The sequence below is a fragment of the Schistocerca serialis genome, chromosome 11, assembly GCF_023864345.2.
Source record: "Schistocerca serialis cubense isolate TAMUIC-IGC-003099 chromosome 11, iqSchSeri2.2, whole genome shotgun sequence".
Classification (NCBI taxonomy): Eukaryota; Metazoa; Arthropoda; class Insecta; order Orthoptera; family Acrididae; genus Schistocerca; species Schistocerca serialis.
This window is the reverse complement of record NC_064648.1, coordinates 43,394,094-43,419,315: the sequence shown is the minus strand read 5'-3', so window position 1 is coordinate 43,419,315 and position 25,222 is coordinate 43,394,094. Positions and strand designations below refer to the sequence as shown.

The 25,222-nt window shown below is 42.1% G+C and overlaps 1 protein-coding gene across 1 annotated transcript; it reads right to left on the bottom strand.

Annotated features, from left to right (window-relative positions):
* Positions 1-440: 440 nt before the first annotated feature.
* LOC126427178 (ankyrin repeat and protein kinase domain-containing protein 1-like) lies at positions 441-16,094 on the bottom strand. Its single transcript, XM_050089404.1, has 2 exons — positions 15,935-16,094; positions 441-961 (listed from the first exon to the last, which is right to left on the bottom strand). The coding sequence occupies exons 1-2, from the start codon at positions 16,092-16,094 to the stop codon at positions 441-443; spliced, it is 681 nt and encodes a 226-aa protein (XP_049945361.1).
* Between the last annotated feature and the right edge of the window lie 9,128 nt (positions 16,095-25,222).

The following is a 25,222-nucleotide window of genomic DNA, read 5'->3' as shown; positions in this document are numbered from 1 at the left end:
GCATGTGATGTAGTGTGAATATTGCTACTAATATCCCATTGTTATTAAACGCAGGAGGTACGGCAGAGTACAATATTTGTTGAAAATGCTGAAGTAAATTGATGTAAATTGCTTCTGGTATCAGAAGCGAAAATTCTGGTGATAGAACTGATATAGGAATGATCTCAGTATGTTGCAAATTAGAATAGCCTGATGTGAAATACTTTTCGGCGATTAGATATTATAGATCAGTTGTGTTTGTTCACAATGAACTGTTGACTTTTGTAAAATTTAGTCTAGAAGTGTACTCGAGACGTTTTTTGTGAGCTACTCAAGGAGGGGAAAATTAGTCAGTGACAGTAGGATTGAATTTTTGAATTGTTTATTGAAGAAAGATGCAAATTGTTACTGGAGAAGTTGTTTCAGTTTTTTTTTGCAGAGAGTTTGTTGGACTGGCTGCCTCATGACAGCATCTCCATCAGCCGACTGTCCTTGTTCTCCCTGGCGAGGTCCACTGCTGTGGCCCCACTGTCACCAGTCGTGGCATCCCTTTCGGCCCCCACCTGGAGCAGGGCAGCCGCCACTTCTGCGTTGCCACAGCGTGCAGCCAAGTGCAGCGGCGTCCACCCACTGCCATCCCTGGCCTTGTGATCGGCGTTAGCCCGCAACAGCAGCCGCGCCACAGTGGCTCTGTCCCTCTCCGCAGCCACGCACAGAGGTGTCCACTGCTGCCAGGTGATCCTGGCGTCCACAGCCGCCCCCGCATCCACCAGCAGCCCTGTCGCCTCGACGTCTCCCCTGGATGCTGCGACGTGCAGGGCAGTCCACCCCCTCGCCCCACCCCTCGCCCCCACGTTGTCCCCCACGGCGAGCAGCGCCCTCATCTCCCCCACTGCTCCCTGCTCAGTCACCAGGATCAGCCTCCTGCCTCTCTGCTCTGCGGGGAGCCTCCTGCACAAAACACACAAATTTCCACTCTCTGCTACAAACACACATCACACATAATGAGTAAAACTGCCACACGAGACAACACAACTGCAGTGAATACTAATCTGTCCTGAAACAAACCTACCGTATCTCTCCTCCTGCAATACAAAACAGTGCGCAACTCTGCGTCTGTTAAGCTACAGTAAATCTGTTCTACTTCCATCATAAAAAAAATCTTTTCTCATCATCAATTACAAATACCATTGTACAATCTCTGAAAGAATTACGTTGTCACATTTTGTCACACTCATTCCTGGAAGTCAGCTCCTTTGATCTCAGTACGCTGTAGCTAACCAGTTGCTCACCTCCACTACAGAACAGCCTTGTTGCATCTAATACTACTACTCTGTCTGCAGCTTAACTACCAGATATCACACTCAAGAAGAATCCCATCTCCTGGTTTTCGAAGTCACTCTCCTCATATCCCACAAAAAAAAAAAAAAAAAACAGTCCAATTATCGGTCCATTTCTTGTCAAAGACTCACCAAGTACTGAAAGTTTCTGACAGACAGAGAGGCAGACACACACACACACACACACACACACACACACACACACACACACACACACACAGAATTGTTCAGATATAAAAAAACACCAAACTGGTAACTCTGTTCCCATAAAAAATTTGTGTGTGTGTGTGTGTGTGTGTGTGTGTGTGTGTGTGTGTGTGTCAGATTTGGTGGGCCTGATAGCAAATGCACTTTCATCTAACATGTACTATCATACTCAAAACTACCCGAATGACCAGAATTGTGTTTCACTTGATTTGTAGGCAATCCACATAACACAGATCCTCTGCTCCTTTTGGGTACAGTTGTTTCATTATACCACATGGTTACTGCAAGAGAACACAAGAGACAACTGCTCTGTGTGACTACCAGTCTAGATGGAAATTAATACTACGATGATACAAATACCAGAACATATGGAGTTAGAGATTACACAGCCATTACACTTGTAAACGCAAATTTATTGCAATAAACGACACATGGAAAAGCAATTTTCACCTTGAAATTGTATGACGAAATTTTGTTTCTGCAGTACGCTCTCCAAATACAATCCATCAGCTACTATTCCTGTTACCAATAACATGAAATATCATAACGATGGTTTCACAAGTGAGAAAGAGTGCTCATGTGTGAAATGATACGCCAGGACTCGAACCCAAACATGTGCCTCTTGTGAATTTTTTGATGACTTTGCAGACGTGAGGAAACAATGAAACGGCAGAAATATATCATATGACAAAGTTTTCTGTCGACCAGAGATTCGAACCCAGGACTTAGTTAAGTAAGCACAATCAAACATTAGAAAGCGTCATTTTTTACCAGTGGCGAGATGATAAACTGAAATGACAAGACGAAAATGTTTTGCTTTACCAGGATTCGAACCCTGCACCCCACTACATTCACTTCTTGTCACGTGTAGACGTTGCATGTTGGCTTACTTCAACAGCAGCGAAATATTTACACGTCTGAATTCTAAATAACATGACGAAAATTTCTGTGCTTACTACGAATCGAACATTACACACTTCGTTGTTGACTATATACAAAGACACGTTGACTATCGAATTCTTTTTCACGAGGAGCTAGGAGCGGCATAAGCCTTACATGATATGACGAAAATTTTCGTGTCTGACTTGGGAGTCTAAACATTATTGTTGACAAAGCCCAGAGAATCATTAACAATAATTTGTCACATGTAGTTTAATGCGCGCACGTTGCAACTTGTAATGACAGGCCAGGATTCCAACCCAGACATGTGGCTTGTGGAGGTCTTGTGGACTTTGTACACATGACGAAACAATGAAACGAAGGAAATGTATCATCTCAAAGGGCTCAGACGTGACGAAAATGGAGATTTGAATGCGGCACCAATATTTTCCATATCTCAAGCTCAATTACAGTAAGAGTCAAGTGCCCTGTGACCTTGCACGGCGATTGACTCATTGATAAAAAAAATACCGCGTAAGAAAGGTAACTGCTGACAGAGTTTCGACCTGGCATGACTTCCTCCACTGTCAGGGTCCAATCTATACCGACTCTCCTCCAGGTTACCAGAGATGGGGGAGATGCTGCTTCTGCTTGATAAAAAAAGATTGCCTGACGTGAGAAACAAACACAGAACTTCGGCACACGTAGCTAGAATCATTTGAACTTCTTTAACTAACAACTTTTAGCACGAATTAAAATTAATGGAAGTGACAGGATTCGAACCCACTAAGTGCAGACTAAAACTGGCCACCTTAACCACTTTTTTCCATTTTATTTTTTAGCCACTACACCATCCCTTTCTCTACACGATATCTTCCGTGCCAAAGCTTTATTTTTTAATTTTTTAGGGCGTCAGTGTCAGGCAGGTGGCGATAAAGGGGGCACAGGTGAAGAACCCAGAGGCCCATCCGCCATGCTGTCTCAGCTGTCCGCTTTCCTTGTGATGTTCTGACTTTCTTGTTCAGGAAGGCGCTGGTCAGCACCATGCAGGCAGGCAGGCGGGGGCGAGGAGGCCTGGCCATGACTCCTCCCCCACACCTGTCACCGAGGCGATCCTTTATTTTCGTGTACGATTTTTAAATTTTTTTATTTTTAATACTTCCTCCAGAAGACCATGTCCACACACAATCATCTCAGCTGTGAGCAACGGCTTGAAGTCCGTGTTCACGACGCTTTGCTTTCCGATTTATTTCGCAGTATCTTCTCAGTCATCCAATGCATCAGTTCCCGAAGCTTATTGGGGAAGTTGGTCCTCTGCTGTATCTGAGTACTCCACTCGCTGGAAGCTGCGTGCTGCGATTCCTGATACTTGGAGTAATGATGAATGTAACGCAGAACAGAAGAAATCAGTCCCTTGTTGTTGTTGTTGTGGTGGTGTTCAGTCCAGAGACTGGTTTGATGCAGCTCTCCATGCTACTCTATCCTGTGCAAGCTTCTTCATCTCCCAGTACCTACTGGAACCTACATCCTTCTGAACCTGTTTCGTGCATTCATCTCTTGTTTTCCCTCTACGATTTTTCCCTCCGTGCTGCCCTCCAATACTGAATTGGTGATCCCTTTATGCCTCAGAATATGTCCTACTATCCGATCCCTTCTTCTAGTCAAGTTGTGCCACAAATTTCTCTTCTCCCCAATTCTATTTAATACCTCCTCATTAGTTATGTGATCTACCCATCTAATCTTCAGCATTCTTCTGTAGCACCACATTTCGAAACCTTCTATTCTCTTCTTTTCCAAACTATTTATCGTCCATGTTTCACCTCCATATATGGCGACACTCCATACAAATACTTTCAGAAACGACTTCCTGACACTTAAATCTATACTTGATGTTACCAAATTTCTCTTCTTCATAAACGATTTCCTTGCCATTGCCAGTCTACATTTTGTATCCTCTCTACTTCGACCATCATCAGTTATTTTGATCGCCAAATAGCAAAACTCCTATACTACTTTAAGCGTCTCATTTCCTAATCTAATTCCCGCAGCATCACCCGACTTAATTCGACTACATTCCAATATCCTCGTTTTGCTTTTGTTGATGTTCATCTTATATCCTCCTTTCAAGACACTGCCCATTCCGCTTAGCTGCTCTTCCAGGTCCTTTGCTGTCTCTGACAGAATTACAATGTCATCGGCGAACCTTAAAGTTTTTATTTCTTCTCCATGGATTCTAATAAGCACTCCGAATTTATTTTTTTTTGTTTCCTTTACTGCTTGCTCAAGATACAGATTGAATGACATCGGGGAGAGACTACAACCCTATCTCACTCCATTCCCAACCACTGCTTTCCTTTCATGGCCCTCGACTCTTATAACTGCCATCTGGTTTCTGTACAAATTGTAAATAGCCTTTCGATCCCTGTATTTGACCCCTACCACCTTCAGTCCCTTATTCTGGTTAAAAGTAGTTCTGGCATTCGGAAAAAAAGTAAAATTAAATGTAGCAAAAAGTACCATGACTTCTGTCGTGAGGATAAATTTTTGCTCCGAGATTCCAACACAAAATAGGGTGCTTCTGACCTACGTATTTTAGTGAAGATTTCTATTCCCTTAAAAAGAAGTAAATTAACCGGTAAAAAATACCGTTTAAGACAAAAGAGCTTAAGGACGATTCATTATGTTGTTCTTGTCTTTACGTCGTTTTTTAGTCACTTTGCATACTGTTTCACGTAACTATATTAACTGAAAAAATTTTGCGAAGTTTCTCTCGTAGTTCTTCGCCGCCCCGTGCTCCGCTTGTGCCCGGCGTGCGTGCGGCGCCCCATCCAACGTCCGCCCGTTTTGTTTTCTTCCGTTACGAGGTAATACGTTGTTTGTCCTTTTAGCCAGTTTGCAGCATTTCTTCACTGTAAATGGGTATGGGACGTCGCTAGGATTCAAAAAACTGGAAGGCAACATATTGTGCGCAGTGCTCGTTTTACTGTGGCTACCCGTTGTCTGATAACTCGTCAGATGTCCTTCACTTCGGCGCACACAAACCTGTGTTCTTCGGTGTCTGCCAGGTCACAATTCTCCCGAATTGGCCAATCACCCAGATGCATTGCATGAAGTTTCGCTGTGGTCTCTACTTTCCTGTACCGAGTAGTTTTCACATTTGTTGGTAGGTGAAGGGTGCCTATGTTGGTGCAAATGGCCTTGCAGTTGCAGTGCGAGCACTTTTGTACAGTCACGTTTCTGCTTTTGCTTCTCATCAACTCGACGTACATGTTCTTAAGTCTTACCATATTCGACGGGAAAACCTCTGGTTTGAGTGTAACTGAGTTCGAATCGAAATTGTTCAAAATGATAAAAGCCATTGGGGACGTGCCACACATCTACGGGTGGATGCAAGACAGTGGGAGTAGTTTCGCCTGCTAAGTGGGACATGAGGGCCGAGGGTGTCTTCTTCCACAGCTAGTATGTGCAACACATGAATAGAGCTTGTGACTTTCTCCCAACGTCGGTGAGATTTAATCCTCCTTCCCCTCCCCCCCCCCCCCCCACCCACACATACACCCCATTTCGGGCTGAGACGGTCAAGATGTCAAACTTTATCTTAAAAATATTACCACGAGTTACAAAAAGGCCCAATGGCCCAAAGCTGAGAGGAATGTTGCTGGTGTTTCACATGGAATGGGTACAACCTGTGCCTCACAGTTGACTTTGCAGACCATGTACATATTTGCAAAGTCTGCCCATGGTATGTCATCAAGTTTTCTCACGCTATCTTCTTTGTCAGTAGCTGGCACGCTGGCAAGTGTTTTCCTAGAGTTGGCAGCTGTAGTACGGTTTATAACAGACCTGTAGTCGAAACCCAGAATTTGCATATGGTTGACTACATTGAGGTCTCGCGTGTTTCGCAGAGATATTCCACGCCCCACATTCACGATGCGTGATTTAGCGTTGCTCATCTTCGCACCTGATGCAAGTTCGTATTTGCCGACGACCTGCAATTCTTCAAAATTCTACCAATGATGTTGGCAAAACACTGGGGAAAGTCCATTGTTTTCAGAAGGCACTGGTTGCTCACCCTGTAGAAAGCCTTCTCGATATCGAGCGGCATTACAGCGCAGTGAAACGTGGGAGAGAGTGCCGCAGCTACGAAGGGTGTGTATTCACAAACAGTTTGGATAACTGATCTCTCTTTACCCACACTAGTTTCATACGAGCCAGTTACCTCATGCATTATGAATTTTACTCTGTGGGCAAGAACGCCCGCCATAAATGGAGAAAGAAACACAGCTAAGGAATTATTCAATGCCACAAGTAATCAACGGAATTGCGTATTCAAAAAAATTGAGATGTGTGTCGGTATAATAGGGAAAATATAATTTTAAATAGTGTACATGGTCATAGTTTGTTAAATTTTTCACCTTTCGATCGATGGGCTACTAAACTGAAACTGCGATGAGATTCAAGATGATTAAGTTAAGATGTCCTTAATGGTTTTGGATGTGGAAGTCTCTAACTTGGTAACAGATGACGTGAAGAGGAGACAAAATGTTCAGGCTTTTACTGGGTATAGAACCTAGAACTAATGCAGCGTTCCCCGCACAGAGCAGCCACGTTACCATTTAGCTGGCGAGCCACAGCCGCTACTACTGATCTCTCACTGCGGTATTCTTCTTCAATAGAGAGATTTAGTAGCGTTAAATCAATCTGCAGTCATTTACTTGAATAATTTGCCTTATTTGAAAATTTGTCCGAAAATATTGAAGCTGTTAGTTAAAAAAAAAAACAGTAATATCGATTTGAAGTTATAAAGATTATTAATTGTAGCATTTATGCACTCTGATCAAAATTGCGAAGTTCTGTCACGGTTCATTTCATGAGTGTTTGAATTTCACTTTAATATTGTGTTGGCGTTTGCACAGCCAACTATATTTTGAGAAGGTTTAAAGACTGCTTATCAAAGCATATTTGTTATTTAAAGAGTTACAGTTCGTTGTGCTTTACTTAACAATTGTTGATGAGAATACTTACCACTTCCCATACACACATGTGTACTTTTGTTAATGAGCATTTCTTTTAAACCACGAAAGTTTAAAGGCCTTCATGTGGGGGAATTACCATGTTAGCTATTCTAATGCAAGTTTGTTAATGCACAGGCAAATAGACCCTGATGTTACAGGGTGTGTTCATTAATAGACCCCCTGATTTAAACCAGAATCATTTGATGTTCTGCCCTGCCATAAAACTAATAGCAGTACTAATGTTTGTTGGTGATTGGTTCTATAAATTGCTGCATATAGTTCATTTAAGGTACGTGTCGTTGAGAGGCACATTGTACCGTTTGCTATTTCGCTGACCATTTCTTACATGACTTCCAAGTTAGTAGTACATTTGTCTGCAAGGTTAGGCTTCTGTTTTTTAGTGTGCGAAGATGTAAAGAAAGTGTGTGTGTGTGTGTGTGTGTGTGTGTGTGTGTGTGTGTGTGTGTGTGTGTGTGTGATGGAAGGTTATGTTAGCCTTATCACTGCCTTCTGCTTTATTATATTGTTTGACACACGAATGCCTAAGTAGCCTAGTGACCGATATTAATACATATTATAACAACTTGCTTTTGTGATGAGAGAATGTCTGCTTCTGACCCACCTGTTACTGTTGGTTATACTCTACTGGATTGTTGCGGAAACAAATTCAGTCTGTTTGTTTTGTTCCCATTAGGTTATCTCACAGTCACTTCTCAAAAATTCCTCACAGAGATCTACCATTAGCATCAATTGCCGTTTAAGGTGGTCAGTGTTACCGTTACAAGTGCTCCCTCCTGCAACGTTCCACAAGCTTCTGGGTGGCGGACTTGCTGCAAGCCTTCACTCTTTATTCTGGGACATTCGTATGGCTGCTTCTGTGTATCGGCTCTTAGGGAGGGAGGCAGAGGCATAGTTGGCAAAGACGTGTCCAGCTGGAGTACTTCACAACCACACACACATTCCAGAATCAGGTATTGAATATAAAGGTGTACCCAGGAACAGATGTACAGTCAGATCACAAGTTAGTAAAGATGAGTGAAGTGAATTTTAAGAGAATTGACATGAGGAATCAATGTGTAAATAAATGGGATACTGAAGTACCGAGGAATGGAATGGGAATTTTCACTTCTATGAGGCTCTAGATAATGAGATAATGAATACCATCGCTGGAAGCTCAGGTGAACAACAGTTGACATCTCTGAAAAGGCCAATAACAACAGTTTGACAGACAAATGTAGGTACAAGGAGAAGAACTCTGAAGAGCCCTTCGAAAATGGAAAAAAATATTTGAACTGTTTGAGGGACAGAAAAAGGACAAGACAGGAATACAGCATTATGGATCACTAAGGAATGAAATGAATCCGAAATTTGAGGGAAGTAAAAGTAACATCATTGCTAGAAGAATTAGAAAAAATGAACATAGGAAGGACAAATTCAGCATGCAGAGAAGTCTGAACAATCTTCAGTGAAATTAAATGCACAGGTGTCAACAAGAGTTCGTAAGGAATTCCACTGTCCAATGTGCAGGAGATAGTAGATGGCAGAACACAGTACATTAAAGACCTCTATGAGTGTGGGGAAGTATCAGACGACGCGACAGAAGAAGAGATGAAAGCCGAATTGGAAAACTTACACACAAACAAAGCAGAATGGTTAGTTATCTTTCCTTCGGAACTCACATGATCGTTGTGGAAGATGGCAATCAAAGGAGTTTCCACTTTTGTCTGTGTAATCCATGAGACAGGAGTCGTAACAAGAGAGTGCCAGAGGAAGACCATCCAGACACTACAAAAGCGACTAAGTGCCAACAAGTGCGATAGCTGAACAGCTCATGAATTCAAGTTACTGACAATAATAATAATAATAATAATAATAATAATAATAACATGCAAAAGGAGAGAAGACAAAGCTGAGGATCAGTTTGAGGACGCTAAACTTGTCGTAAAGGATCCAGTTGGCACTCGGGCTAAAGACTATGAAAGACAGCGATGCAGATCATCACCACAAATCTTCAGACTAAACACTGCAGAATCATTGGCGGAATTGAAGAAATCTCTAGAAATTTAATTAAAACTGAGGGTGAAAATGATTTAGTTAATGAAATTGAGTGGTGATATTTCTGTGTTCACTGAAGGTGAGAAAGAGTCACCAGAGTTGGTGAATGTAATAAACAGTCGAATGATTACTGTATTTAGGACTAGCGAACAGAAGAAAGAGGAAAGTATCGGCGACCGGCAGAAACAACATTGGTGGCAAAGTTTACGTCAGAATTAAGGAGCACAAAGTATACGAAGTGTAATGATTCTACTACCTGTGAAGGCAATTTATGCTGAGGGACAAATAGTGATTGTCATAAGGAGTAATGTAGCAGAGACAACAGGAGATTCTGCACAAAACAAAGTTACTGATACCAAAGATAGGTCTTGATTTGCGGAAGACATATCTGAATGTATGGTTGGAGCACAGTTCTGTATGAAAATGGATCATAAATTACAGGAAAAACAAGAGGGGAATCTGAACATTCTAACTGTGATGCTATTCAAGGATGTTCAAATTAGGTGAATACTTAATAGAGGAACTCTGGCACATCTCTGCAGAATAGGTGAAGATAGCGATATTTGGAAAACTGTGACCAATACAAGGGTCAGTGTAATAGGTTATAAGTGAAGGCTTCAGGGAATAACTGCCATAGTACTAGAGATAGGTTAGAGGGTAAAAACTGTAGGGCAAGACAGAGACAGGAATGCATACCACAAATGATTGTGGACTTTGGGTGCTCACGGCACTCTAAATCGTTTGCTCCAACAGACAATCGTTATCTACAGCACACAGAGTTTCTGCTTTGCGCGTATGTGGTTACTGGGAATGGCTGTTACAGTAAACAACAGTGGTCCACACCCTGACAAGCTGAGGCTCTGCTGACATTTGTTTCTGTTTGGTGGTTGACGAGTATATTCCTTGATACTAGCAGAAATTTTATGGCAAATTATTGGTTTCTTTCTCCTCTCTCATTCCTGCCAAGCACCCCAAATGGTCTCATAAATGTGTGTTTGTCTGACCCCCTATTACACTATTCCAATACACTAGGAGTATTGGACATTCATCTCTTTTGACGTAGAGTGTTACACATTCAGTGCAATCATACTCTCTCCCTGACACTAGAAGCAAGCCTACGCAGCCCGTAACTCATTCTCAACATTTCTCAAATTGTTCAACAGGATAACATGCAGCAACCACGCACACCACAATATGTCGGAGCCGGCTGTAGACAATATCTTTTCCCTTCAACTAACACGTATACTATCATTTTGTAGTTGAAGTGATGGTACGGTGAAGTGACGGTATTTACTCCATATTTCACTATTTCTTATTTTTACTTTTCGTTCGATCGTTACCGTGTAAAAATAGTCGCGCAATAACGATTCGTTTATAATTGTATCTCGACATTTTGATATTTTCGTTATTCTTCGGAACACATGCCTACCCCCAAGTAACAGGGAAAAGTAGCTGCACGCGTCATTTAAAAATCCTAATTAAACAGACAGTGTCTTGAAAGGAGGATACAAGATGAACATCAACAAAAGCAAAACGAGGATCATGGAATGTAGTCGAATTAAGTCGGGTGATGCTGAGGGAATTAGATTAGGAAATGAGACGCTTAAAGTAGTAAATGAGTTGTGCTATTTGGGGAGCAAAATAACTGATGATGGTCGAAGTAGAGAGGATATAAAGTGCAGACTGGCAATGGCAAGGAATGCGTTTCTGAAGAAGAGGAATTTGTTAACATCGAGTATAGATTTAAGTGTCAGGAAGTCGTTTCTGAAAGTATTTGTCTGGAGTGTAGCCATGTATGGAGGTGAAACATGGACGATAAATAGTTTGGACAGGAAGAGAATAGAAGCTTTTGAAATGTGGTGCTACAGAAGAATGCTGAAGATTAGATGGGTATATCACATAACTAATGAGGAGGTACTGAATAGAATAGGGGAGAAGAGGAGTTTGTGGCACAACTTGACTAGAAGAAGGGACCGGTTGGTAGGGCATGTTCTGAGGCATCAAGGGATCACAAATTTAGCATTGGAGGGCAGAATGGAGGATAAAAATCATATAGGGAGACCAAGAGATGAATACATTAAGCAGATTGAGAAGTACGTAGGTTGCAGTAAGTACTGGGAGATGAAGAAGCTTGCACGGGATAGAGTAGCATGGACAGCTGCATCAAACCAGTCTCAGGACTGAAGACCACAACAACAACAACAACAATTAAACGGAAGACCAGATCGGCTATAACTTGAGTAGTTTAGCGAAAGCCGCACCTCGATACATGTTCAGTCATTCTGCTCATATTTTGGGTGACCAAGCACAGTTCCACGACCGCTGTGAAGAACTGTAAGCGAAATGTGTGGCATCTGGAGCAGAGAACAAGTTTTTCAAACATTTGTCGCGCGAACACTCAGGATGTGACGGACTAATGGTCTTTAGAACGCCGCTGCACTGCTGTGCTGTGCTGTGGTGTTGCAGTGACGTCAGACGGGGTGAGTCGCGTCAGGCCAGACGGCGACATTGGCTACGTAGCTTTCATTTGTTATTTTATTATTCGTTATTATGCGGAAGAGGTTCCAGGCCAGCAGAATATGCACTTTGTTGTTACGCGTCTACGTTTCTTGATGCACTGTTTTGTACATCTTGCCCCCCCCCCCCCCCCACAAAAAAAAAGTCACACAAAATGCGACATTGTTAAAGCGGTAACTAAGGCAAGAATTTAAAGCTGTGAAGAGACGAGGTGAACCCAACACAGCACACGACACAGCGGGTCTTACAGCGACTCGCATTCACAGTTTGTACGGAAGTGTTCGCAGCTTCGATTCCCGGCCGAGTTAGTAATTTCTCTCTCTCGCGGTCAGGCTGTTTGTGCCGCCCCCATGACTTCAGCATTTCTTCAGCGCCGCGCAAATCGCCCGATTCGCGTGGAAGTGGACGACTTTCTTCTACCGACCGAGCAACACAGGACAGGATCATCTCCCGGCCAGTTCACTTCATTTCCAGAGTTCCGCAGCTGAGTCGGTAAACACGGAAACCTTGTTTCACTGCACCTATACAGGAACGAAAAATCGTACGATGTGTGTTGTCAAACTATCCCACGATGTAAACAATTATACAGGGTGGTCCATTGATAGTGACCGGGCCAAATATCTCACGAAATAAGCATCAAACGAAAAAACTATAAAGAACGAAACTCGTCTACCTTGAAGGGGGAAACCAGATGGCGCTATGGTTGGCCCGTTAGATGGCGCTGCCATGAGTCAAACGGATATCAACTGCGTTTTTTGTAATAGGAACCCCCATTTTACGCAGATGAGAGTATACCGGTACATTCATAACGGCTCACTTCGCGTGCTTCATATCGTTTGAAGGCGACGTTCCACACTGATACGGAAAACACTGGGGAGATATATATATGGTGGTCTGTTGATAGTGACGGGGCAATATATATATATATATATATATATATATATATATATATATGTGGCCCCAGTGCTTTCCGTATCAGTGTGGAACGTCGCTTTCAAACGACATGAAGCACACGAAATTCGCCGTCGTGAATGTACCGGTATACTCTCATCTGCGTAATCGTAATTCGTTACATCACTCCTTATCGACATGTCTCACGTACCAATCAAATCTAAACACGAAGTTGTAATAATTTATATTTTGATGCAGAATGCAGTAAAGGTGAGTTACAACTTGCACCTCAAAAGCTCACGCCACTTTACGGTGTGTGGCGGAGGGTGTTTTGTGCAAAGAGGCCATCCTACGCTGCGCCTCGCCACTACACCCTCCTGTCCCCCCCCCCCCCCCCTCGCCTACTACTGTCGGCAGCCTGCTGCGTGACGTCACCTCTCGCCGCTGCCGGCCTTGCACAACACCTTCTAACATACAGGCCTCCCAGTCAAGACGAGTAGGCCAAGTGACGTCACTTCCACTAGGGCAGTGGTGGAAAGACAGATTTTCCTACAACTAGCGCCGCTGGTGGTCAAAACTGGATATAATAGCCATACCAACCATGCAACAAAAGGTACCGGTAGAATACATTGTTCGTTTAACAGAAAATGAGTATATGAAGCAGTGCAAGAAAAAGTAGCGCCGTTTACAAAGCAATATGCGATAAGAAATCTGCACCGTGAGATTCTGTGCTTAATTTGTGTGGATTTACCTTTATAAGCAATTCGAAAGTCTGTGTTTATGTTGGCTAACCTACCCGGGAAACAAAACTTGTGTTCTGTTTACTTTCAAAGTATAGTGGTTGATTCGTCGAAATTACATCTCCATTTAACTCTGAGATTTGATTTAATCGTTCGAAATGGTGTATAAGTGTTGTGTTCCACGTTGCAGAGGAAATTACCAAAATGGGCCACGAGTAGCGGTGTTTTCTTTTCCTAAAAGCACTGAACTACAGGAGAAATTGATAACTGCAACACATCGTGAAAATTTCCAGGTTACACAGATATCGAAGGTAAGCTCAGGTTCTTTACAATTCAGTTAGATTGTCTCAGGGTGTGTGTTCTTTAATTTAGAGAGCGGGAGCAGCTAATCACATATTTAAGTAGCACGCTCTTTAGATGTTCATTAACAACGTGAATTCGATTGATTTGATGCCTTTCTCTAGATCAACTAATTACATACATTACTGAGTCACTGGAAAACTGTGATTTACTTATGCAAGAATAGCTTTAGCCTTTTAACCTGAAATACCGAGTGAACAATAATCGATTTGATCTGAAGATAAATGACACTAATCCCATGTGTTAGCATTAGTTCCCCTCGAGATTATTACATGTTGCTGATAAAAGATTTTCTCATTATTTTAAGGTCTGCGAGCACCACTTCACTGAAGACCTGAAACATAGTGAATATTTCCACAGTTCCACAGGGAAGAAATATTCTGTGCCACTTCCAACTTCCATTCTGCCTAACTGTCCGAATTATCTTTCGTCAGCTTCTTGTTCGAGGGAAAGTGGAGATGAGAGACAAAAGCGTCTAGAAAATAGAAATAGCTATTGCAGCGAGTGTAGCAACTCATGCTCAGTATGAACAGGAAAGACATTTTGTGGACTTTAATGGTTTTGTTAAGTGTTTAGTGCATATCAAGCTGCCTAATGACTGGCATCTGATAAAGTCAGAAAGTTCCATAACTTTTGTTCTAATAGATGTTGAAGATATTCCTACACTTTTATGTTGTGTTGTGGTGACTTCTGACCTGAGTATGTCTTTATATGTAGGTAAAAGTGTAATCTCAAAACTTGGTACAAGAAAGTTCTCTTTAACTATAAACCATTTAAATGACTTAATTAACACTATTGATAACTTGGAGAACTTTACTATGAAAAACAATGGTAGCACTGGAAAAGACCACTTGCTATTCGTTACTGATTATTTGAAAGATATGTCAAAACATTTTGATGAGAGTGAAAGTAACAAAATAATTTTTTATGTGAGCAATTGAATCTAATGGGAGTCCACAAGAGCCATTACAGATACTCAACAGACTGTATTATAATTTGTAGTATTCCAATTTCAATATCACCATATGCTTATAAGGTTATAAGAAGTACACAGTATCTTGTGCTACCTCATCCTAATACCCTGCATAAAATCTGTTCAGATTTTCAAACAAACCCAGCAGCTGAGCAGCTAGGTGGCAATTTTCTGATGTATATAAAACAGAAATTCCAGTTTCTTTGTGAATCAGATCGTGTTTCACTAATGTAGGTGAAATACATTTGAAGCCTTATTTAGACTTCACAGGAGGTAACATTTTGGGTGCTGCATTCAAATCTAAAAATGTGGCAACTAGTGCTCAGGTTTTTGCGATACAGAGTTTGTTGTCTTCATATAAAGATGTAGTCCACATTCTTCCAGTAAAAAATATAAATGGTGAAGGACTTTTCACTGTAATAAAGAAAACATTTTCCAGACTGCATGCAATAGGTTTTAAGGTAGTCTGTGTTGTTAGTGACAACAATTCAGTTAACAGAAGGGCAATGTCATTCTTTGCTTCCCCTCCTCAACTGTCAATTGTGTACAAACACCCCTGTGATGACACTCATCCTCTTTTTTTATGTTTTAGATTCTGTTCACATTTTAAAGTGTGTCACAAACAATTGGATTAATAAAAAAGATCCTGATCAGACAATTATGTACCCCCAGTTTGAAACAGATTCAGAAAACACACAGCTGTGTATGGCCAGATTCTCTTCAGTTAAAAAACTTCATGACATAGAGTGTACACAGATAGTAAAATTTGCCAATAAGCTTAATTTAAAGTCTCTTTCTCCAAGTAACCTGGAGTGACAAAACGTCAAAATGTCAAACTTGTACTTATTGTTTTCAGTGGGATGACTGTCCAAGGTTTGCTAGCCTTGGGGGAACATCATCATATTGAAAGTTTTGAGACCACTGCTAAATTCATTAAATTAATTTATACATGGTGGAACATTGTTAATATTAGCTCACCTGGTAAAGATATCCGTTTTAAGGATGCAATGCTGAAACCACTCTCGAGCACAAGTAATGAAAATATCAGATACTTATAAAGATTTCTATCATGGCTGGATAAATGGAAACATATTTCTGGTAGTACATTTGGATTATCCAGTGATACACATTTGGCCATATCACATACCACTCATGCCCTTCTACAACTGACCAAGTATTGCACTGAGGAGCTGAATTTTAAATTTCTTTTGCCAGGTAAGGTACAGACAGATGCTCTAGAAGCAAGATTTGGAAAATATCGAACTATGGCAGCATATCAGTGTTTGGTATCTTTGAGACAGGTATTTGAAATTGAATCCAAGCTAAGAATTCAGACCCAGCTTTCCTTGAAAATTTCATCCTATGCTCTTGGTGAAGATGGCATGGATTTAGATTCTTTTGAAAGTGATTGTTTGGATGATATTACCCTACCACCACCATCAAACTTTGAGAGCATAATGGATTTCAGTGAAGAACAAGTTCAGTCTGTTCAGGAATACTTGCCTGTTTTCACATACTTGTCAGGATACTGTGCCAGAGCTGTTCTTAAGAAGCTGGGGCGTGAAACACGTAAAACATACTTAGTGCTTGATAAAACATTATCAGTAATAGAAAGTGATGAAAGCTATGAACTTATAAGAAAGGTAGATAGAGGTGGATTGTATTGCCCTAATAATGAGGTCATTAATGCTGTTATTTTCACTTATTTGATTGTTAAAAACTTGGTGTCTGGAGAACATGAGCTCTCCTTCATGAGATGTACATCCCAGAGAAATCTAGTTAGCTGTTGATGTAATTAAAAGGGAAGTCTTTTCCCTAAGGGAGTTTTCTTGTAGTCAGGTAGATCACACTGATGACAAAATTCTTCAGTCTGTAGTAAATTAGCATGTAATATATTTCTCAATAATTATGTTAAAAAATTAATGACATCCATATTGGCAGTTAAATGAAAAAGAGAAAACTGTCAACTGTAAAGTAGTTTAGAATAAATTTTATGACAGGTTAACAAACATTTACATTTGTCATTCTCTCCTAATTCCTAGTTTTCTCTACTTGATGTGTGTAGCTGCATTGCTTAAAATGAATGTGCATAAAATTAGGGCTATATTCTATTTACATTGATGTCATATCATTATCAAAAATATTCTGTTACATATTTGAGAGTATTGATGAGAGAGACAGACAAAGGTGTCAAACTTACAAAATCCCTGATTTTGCTATGTGAGTTAAAGGTTAGAGTAGATTCAGTTTTTGTACTGTAGACTCAAAAATGATATAAGTCTTATGGGTGTGGGGGCATGTCAGAAGATGTAACATAAAAACATAGGACACTTTAATATAATACTCACTTCCCTGATCATTTTACCAGTAGATTGTCAATATATCCAGATACTTTACAGTAAACTGAAACTGCTAATATCTACAGAATGTACACAGTCAGAACGAAACATAATTATACACTTTTATTAAATATATCACACACAAATTACCTAATCATGACTGTTGTGGCCAAATGCTGTCAGAGATTAAATGTAACAGACATTTTTACTTTAGCTGCTCTAACAGTCCCTGTTAAAAAAATTCATCTGTAGAGTACAAAAGGAGTTACCTACCAAGAAGCTTTTCAACCTTTATCTTCAATCAAGTTTTCAATGGTTGCTGGTAATTTATTGAAAATGTGTATTCCTGAATATTGGACCAAGGTCTTTATGCAGATTGTTCTTATTCCTAGTATTGGTACTATGTATTGAGCTACTGGTTGGAAGTAGAGACATATTGTTTGCAACAAATTGCATTAAGGAATAAATATACTGAGAAGCAGTGGTTGGAATACCCAGTTCTTTGAGTAGATTTATTCATTGCGTTCTTGAATTTACACCACAAATGAGTCTTATTTCACGCTTCTGCATTGGTCAAATGAGCGTTTGTAATTAAACTATGGGATCATTGATGAGCCATTCATCGCGCAGTGAATTACATTTTTGTCCCAGTAATAAACTTATGATCACTACAATAATATCATCATCCTGTCTGTTAACTGTTACGAAGTATCTCAGTTAGTGTCATTTACTGACTAATAGATCTAGGTTTCTGTAGCGACGTTTTTCTGAACAAGTAAGTCAGATTTTGCATACGATTTTAAACAGAACAGGAGGAGATCACACTGTGTTGTAATCACTGTGTTGCCACAGAGCGCGCGATATCGTACAAGGGCGGCACAATTTCTCTGTAAAGGGCAAATTCAACGATCAGTGAATTTGTTATGGTTTCACGAAAGAAATACACGTTCATCGGCTCTAGCGCACAGCCTGTCTTGCAGCGGCTGAAGGTGTTAGCCTAGCGCTGATGACGTCATAGTTCCGCCGTGTTGCCCTGCACTGGCGACACTCAGCTGTCTGCGGACGCCCACTCCCTGCTGACAGACCGCAGCGCCGCACTGCCAACGCTGCCCCTCGAAGCGAAATCAGCGAGACGACCACGTACCACGTACCGTGTACCACTCGCGAGCGGCACAGGTGAGGCGGCTGGGAGCAGTCAGTGGTAGCAGGAGTACCCTCTGCCACACACTGTGACTCGACTTGCCGACTGTTGACGTAGATACAGACGTAGGGGCCAGACTTGGAAGTTGCTGGAAGTCCTACAGCGCACGAGGTAGAATGGAGAGCTCTCAATTCATTTCAGGTCAGAACCAGTATAAACCACGCCCCACGCCCGATTCTGTGAAGACTACGACTCCCATTTATAGTACTCCTTCAATCGTCAGATTACTTTATAAATGCGTCACTGTGTCGAGTATTTGACGCTATGCATGGAAGCGAGGCAAAGTTTTGAGACGGTTAGAGATAATGTTCAAACTTTGTTGCAAGGCGCCAAGTGCTGTCTTTCTCAGACATATTGTGGGATATTTGGGCTTCACGAGATACGCTGAACGAGACAGATAAGGAGTTTGCCATCGTAATACTTGTCACACTGTCTCAGGGCTTTAAATACAAGTTTATACCTTTTAACGGGCCGTTTACTACAGAACTTTCAAATTCGCCCAAGAGCAGCGTGAAATACTGAGAATCGTATTTTTGTTGGCCCCAGAAGTCGTTTGAGGCGGCTTAGTTAACGCCATATGTTCATCTAGGTGGATAACTATTTGTAAGAGTCTTGTACAGACATGAAGTGGGCCGTTTCTAGTTTGATGTAGATTTGCGAATATGAACGAATTTTATTTAGTGAATACCGAGTCCGAAGTATTCTACTTATTTCATCGGGAGTACTTTCAGTCACAGTTTCATTTATAAACACGGAATAAAATATCTAGAGTGAAATTTCCGCTCTGCAGCCCATGAAAAGCAAACGTCCCGAGTTCGAAGCTCGGCCCGGCATACAGTTTTAATCTGCCAGGAAGTTTCACGGAATAAAATTTGTTTCGCGAAGAGCCATGTCTGAGGGAACAACTAATTTTCTTTCATTTCTGTTCTATCACTTGGTAGCAAGCTGAATTTATTCTACCAGAATGAGTTGTGAAGTGCATGGTGCTGCCTTTCGAGATGACTAGAACAACGAGAAAACTCGTCTATTTTGAAATTAAACTGAGTATATACTGATAGTTATAATAGATAGGTGTCTGCATTTTCCCTCTCTTTACACTGAATTCAACTATTACTACCGGCAACAGTTGCAATATATTTTTTGTACGCAAACCTTACACACTTCAGAGAGCACGGAGTGATGCGTGTCGTTCTCCCCGCCCCCAGCAACCAGTGTGCAGTAAGACTTGATCCGGTTTTCCTGGCGTCTGGACAGCTGCTCCAGTCCCACCGCCAAGAGGCGGTTCCAGACCACGTTGACCTCGCTCGTAGAAGGTGGGCTTCGCACTCCCGCTTCTGGAGGGGGGGGGGGGGGAGGCATAGGAACATTGCACCGTAATTCGGAACAACATAGGCACTGCAGCATCGAAAACACCGTAAGCAAATTCAATGGTAGTTCGTACCCGTGAAGGTAAGATTGTGGTGGTAACTCTGTCGCTGACGCAAACTTCCGAGAATGTTCTGGCACTGAGCTAAAAATCCCTTCCAGAAAAAAACTCGAATGTACATAAAACGTATCGAAACAAGCAAAGCAATGGGCAACTCCGTTTAGATTTTACTACACAAAGCGAAATCAGTGGATCCCTGTATCGTAGACTAGTATATTCTCTGTTAGTTTCTATTTGTAAAGATAAGATTTCGGCGCTTAATTCTGTCATTGAAGCAAACTTCCGAAAGTACAGCCGCCACTGAGTAAAAATAGTAAGAGTGCCATCCATTTGTTATTTCGTGTACTGCGAAACTACCAGCGCCATCTATTGCATCTTTAGTGTAGTACGTCTTGATGATGAAGCATCTGAATTACTAAGCTAAGAGACGATTTTAGATTAAAATTTGAATTAAGATGTCTTTTTTCCATGTTCCAATTTTGATTAAATAAAGCCTAAATATTTCCTCAAGCTACTCACATGTTACATGTGGAAAAGCCACGAAAATTCATCTAGTAATTGTGGAGATCAGCTGGTTCAAACAGAAAGACGCAATGGTTTTAAATAAATCTTTAAATTACGATGCAAACATAGGGCTTACACTCGTCTACTTGTCTGGTGTGAGACTTTCCCTACAGGGGGGGGGGGGGGGGGGCGGGGGGTATGGGGGGGGGTCGGCGTCCACCACCGGGGCCGAACCGCACAATAACCCTGAAAGAGTGGTTCGGTGTGGGGTGGCGGAGGGGTGAAGTGGACTGAGGCAGTCGTCGTGGGGTTGTTGTGGACCACTGAGGCTGCGGCCCCCGGTTAACATACACGAGGGTGGTTTGAAAAGTTCTCATCACCACAAGAGGTCAGCGCTAGCGCAACGAGTTGTTCACGTGATATTCAATGGACTGTTGCCTGTAAACACGTGACACATCAGTGCTCTTGGAAGAGAGCTTTGGAGGTGACGTGGCTCTGTTGTTGTTGCCGCGTAGTGATTTGCGAAGATTAAAAGCATCGAGATTCGAGCAGTGATTAAGTGCTTTGTAAAGAAAGGTATGAAAGCAACGGACATTCGTGCCGATTTCCAGAGTACACTGGGGGACTCTGCTCCTTCATATTCAACTGTTGCCAAGTGGACAAATGAATTTAAGTTTGGTCGGTAGAGCTTAGACGATGATCCCAGCAGTGGTCGGCCAAGATGTGTCACTACTCCAGAAATCATTGCAAAAGTGCACAAAATGGTCACGGAGCATCGCCGATTGAAAGTGCGTGTAATTGCTCACGCTTGCCATATGTCATCATTTTAACTGACGAATTAGAAGTTAAAAAACTATCTGCAACATGGGTGCTGCGAGACTTGATGCTGGATCTAAAACGCATGCCGTCGCCTTGGCAAAATTGCACGAACTAAGGTATGAATTGTTGCCTTATTCACCTGATATGCCTCCGTCAGACTTCCATCTCTTTCCAGAACTGAAACTTTTCCTTGGTGGGCGAAGATTCACTTAAAACGAAGAACTGATAGCCGTAAATGGCAAATGTTTTGCAGGCCTGGAGGATGTTCATTCTCGAGATGGGATCAAGGGACTGGAACATCGTTGGACCAAGTGCACTAACCTACATTGAAAAATAAAGTAAGTTTCAGCGATGTAACTACCTTTGAAACCACCCTAGTATATTCGGCGCCAATAAAAACTTATTTCAAAAACGCGAAGATCCTGCGTTCGAGTCCCGCTCCTACACGCGTTTGTAATCTTTCAGGGCGTTTGAAGTCAGGTCGCGCTTTACATTCTCCCACGCGCTGTAGTGCATGATTTGGATTGCCGATTTTAAGCCCGCAGTCTGTGTGTTACAGGCGGCCGGTGCTGAGTGAAGACCTGCTGGACTACCAGGAGTGGTACCTCTCCTTTCGTGACGACTTCAGCGCGCAGTGCGAGGAGCAGCAGCCAAAGGCGGCAGAGATGTTCGGTCTCGCCGACGCGGTCTACTCCTTCTATCGGATCAACTGGCTGAGAACTAAATACGGCCCATCTGTCAGAGACATCATAGGTGAGTTTAATACTGGGGTTCATCCACTGCAGGTCTGTGCACTGACGACTTCCGTCTGCATTCTAATACGAAGAATGAGATTCAGAAACCCTTCTGAATTTCCACTTGTACACCTTACGTGATTGCCATGAAAGGTCTACTTTCCAACGCAAGCTTTTCGATTTCTTGGCAGCCCCCTGTCTGGGATCATTACAAGCCAACTATGATGATTTCCATATATTATCGATTCCTGCACTGCAGTGGTGTAGGAAGGCTACGTACGCAAAATTATTGACTGCTTAGAAGAGATGAGAAAACAAGTTTTCATGTGACAGTAATGTCAGAGATGCATCGTTTCCGTGCTAGGAAGGTTTTGCCCTTAGCGGTGTACAGGGACGGTATTCAAACTGCCGCGTGATGAATACTGTTTTAGAAATTCTGCTGAAAATTTGCGTTTACATTATTGCACAACTTTCGTCTACGGGCTAATAACTGTCTAACTCGCTCAGAAACCAGGTGTTTATGAATGAAGGCTGAGCATAAGGTACAACCAGCTATTCTGGAGTGCAAATCACTGTCTGAAAGAACAAATACCATCTTTATATACAGTTAAGGCTAACCGGCCATTGACCTACTTCTTCTGTGCTGGATGCCCACACATTGCCCAAACTCTTCCGGAACTCGGTAAGATTGCCTGCAGTGCAATGGGCAGGGGCACTACGAATGTAGTGTGTGGACGTTAAGTTGGGAAAGTGGGTCTCACGGGAAGTGTGCAAGGGATAAACCCCTGAAGTCGCTCTATACTCTGTGCCATCGGTGGCTCAGCTGGATAGAGCGTCTGCCATGCAAGAAGGCGATCCCGGGTTCGAGTCCTGGTCGGGGACACACTTTCAACTGGCCCCGTTGATGTGTATCAACACCTGTCGGTAGCTTAAGGTTTTGATTTAATTATCATTTCATACTAGAGAGCTTCACGGTCACCGATAGTATTTGTTCTTCTGGACATGTCTAAATGAAAGATACCTTCTTTATATATATGTACATTCAATTTTGGGTGGGACCGTTTTCTACCTGTATTGAGGACGGAGCAGCAGAAGTTTCAGACAAGTCGCAACGCGCTGTTAATGTGAGGCCAGTAGACTGCAACGGCGACATTCCAGTACATTTTCTCGGTTTTCGTGATGTTAGCCAAACTAAAACCGCTGCCGCTCCATCCGCTGTGCTGGCTGTCGAGCTCCAGAGTTCAGATATGTGAACGACACGCTGGTGATCGAAACCTACCACGGTGCCTCCGTTCTATCAGGAGAACTCAATGGCCTGCAAGCTAAGGTCTGTGATATTGTCTCCCAAGCTCTTTTCACTCACTGTTCTACACATCGTTGGATTTACTTTTCCAGCACAGCTGTTCTTGCAGGAAACCAACAGGGATCTTTCCTCTCCACGCTTCAGGTTATACCTGCTTTCTTCAGCCGGTCTTCCAAGCGCATAGCAATTCTCGACACTACTGTCGATAAACCTACTCCTTCGAACAGTGAAACGAGATGGAACTGTAATGCCAGCAAAATATCTGCCGTTCTCCGAAACTGTCCGCAGCTAACCGAGTTTAAAAAACAAATAACTGACAGTACAAACTCTGGTGTAACAACTGGAAGAGAATCATGCGTCTTTAAAAAGAGCGTCATAGACGTTGACATTGTTTACCTTCTCTCTGTTTCTCAAAGCACACGTCTAAAACCTCAAATGGTTTTCAACATTCTTGAGAAGAAGCAATGCTGCCTCAGAATGTATAGGTCTGATGAAAAACAAACAATGAAGATAAACTGGTCGACTTTCTAAATTCCACGAAACACTCGATTAGGTTGCAACCTGAAACTTCCATCCGTCATTTCAGCTCTGAAATGACGGATGAATACATTGGTGATCCACTGATCTCAAAACACAAATAGATGTATTTTGATGTCTTGGATAATATTATAACACGACTGGAAAAAGACTGTTCACATTGTGATGAGATGATCTTCCTTAAATTAGTTGATCCTACACAGTTCGCCTTCGTCGCTCGCAGTTGCGTGTAGTACTGGAGATTGTGTTTTCTTTCCACGATAAACAAAAAATTTCACTATATCTTTTTGGAAGACGTAATCAAATTAATGACTAAGAATCAGAAGAACCAGATTCTTCCAGAAGATTTCAGAATCTTTGATCTAATTGCTACCGTTCCTGCAATAATTGCTCCAGTCGAAAGAAGTTCTTCTTGTCTTAAACGCGTAAAAACAAATTTGAGGAACAGATGTCCCAGAATTGATTATCAGCTTTGCTTGTACCTCAACTGAAAGACCAGTACTGTGAATACTTCAGAACTGAGACACGTGGTATGACGATGTCAGCGACAGGTCCGGGAAGAAGAAAGATCGTCAAGACAACTCGTTTTACAAGTGGCGACGCTCCAACAGTTCGTTCGTAAGTAAACGTGAGTGCCGATTCTGTATTTCTCAGTAGTCATTAGCAGTAACATTGGTAGTCTTGGAAGGCGCCGACGTCACAGTTATAATAGTAGTACAAGAAGTGCTGGTGGTGGTGGTTCTTAGGACCATTATTTACGCATACATTGAAAGGAAAGGAAGGAACGTTTACCAGTATGTTTCCCGGCCTTTCTACACCTACATCCATACTCCACAGACAACCTGACGGTGTGTGGTGGATGGTACCTTGAGCACCTCTATCGATTCTCCCTTCTATTCCAGTCTCGTATTGTTCGTGGAAAGAAATATTGTCGGTATGCCTCTGTGTGGGCTCTAATATCTCTGATTTTATCCTCATGGTCTCTTCGTGAGATATACGTAGGAGGGAGCAACATACTGCTTGACTCCTCGGTGAAGGTATGTTCTCGAAACTTTAACAAAAGCCTGTACCGAGCTACTGAGATTCTCTCTTGCAGAGTCTTCCACTGGAGTTTATCTATCATCTCCGTAACGCTTTCGCGATTACTAAATGATCCTGTAACGAAGCGCGCTGCTGTCCGTTGGATCTACTCTGTCTCTTCTATCAACCACACCTGGTACGGTTCCCACACCGGTGAGCAGTATTCAAGCAGAGGGCGAACAAGTGTACTTTAACCTACTTCCGTTGGTTTCGCACTGCATTTCCTTAGGATTCTTCCAATGAATCTCAGTCTGACATCTGCTTTACCGACGATTAATTTTATATGGTCATTCCATTTTAAATCACTCCTAATGCCTATTCCC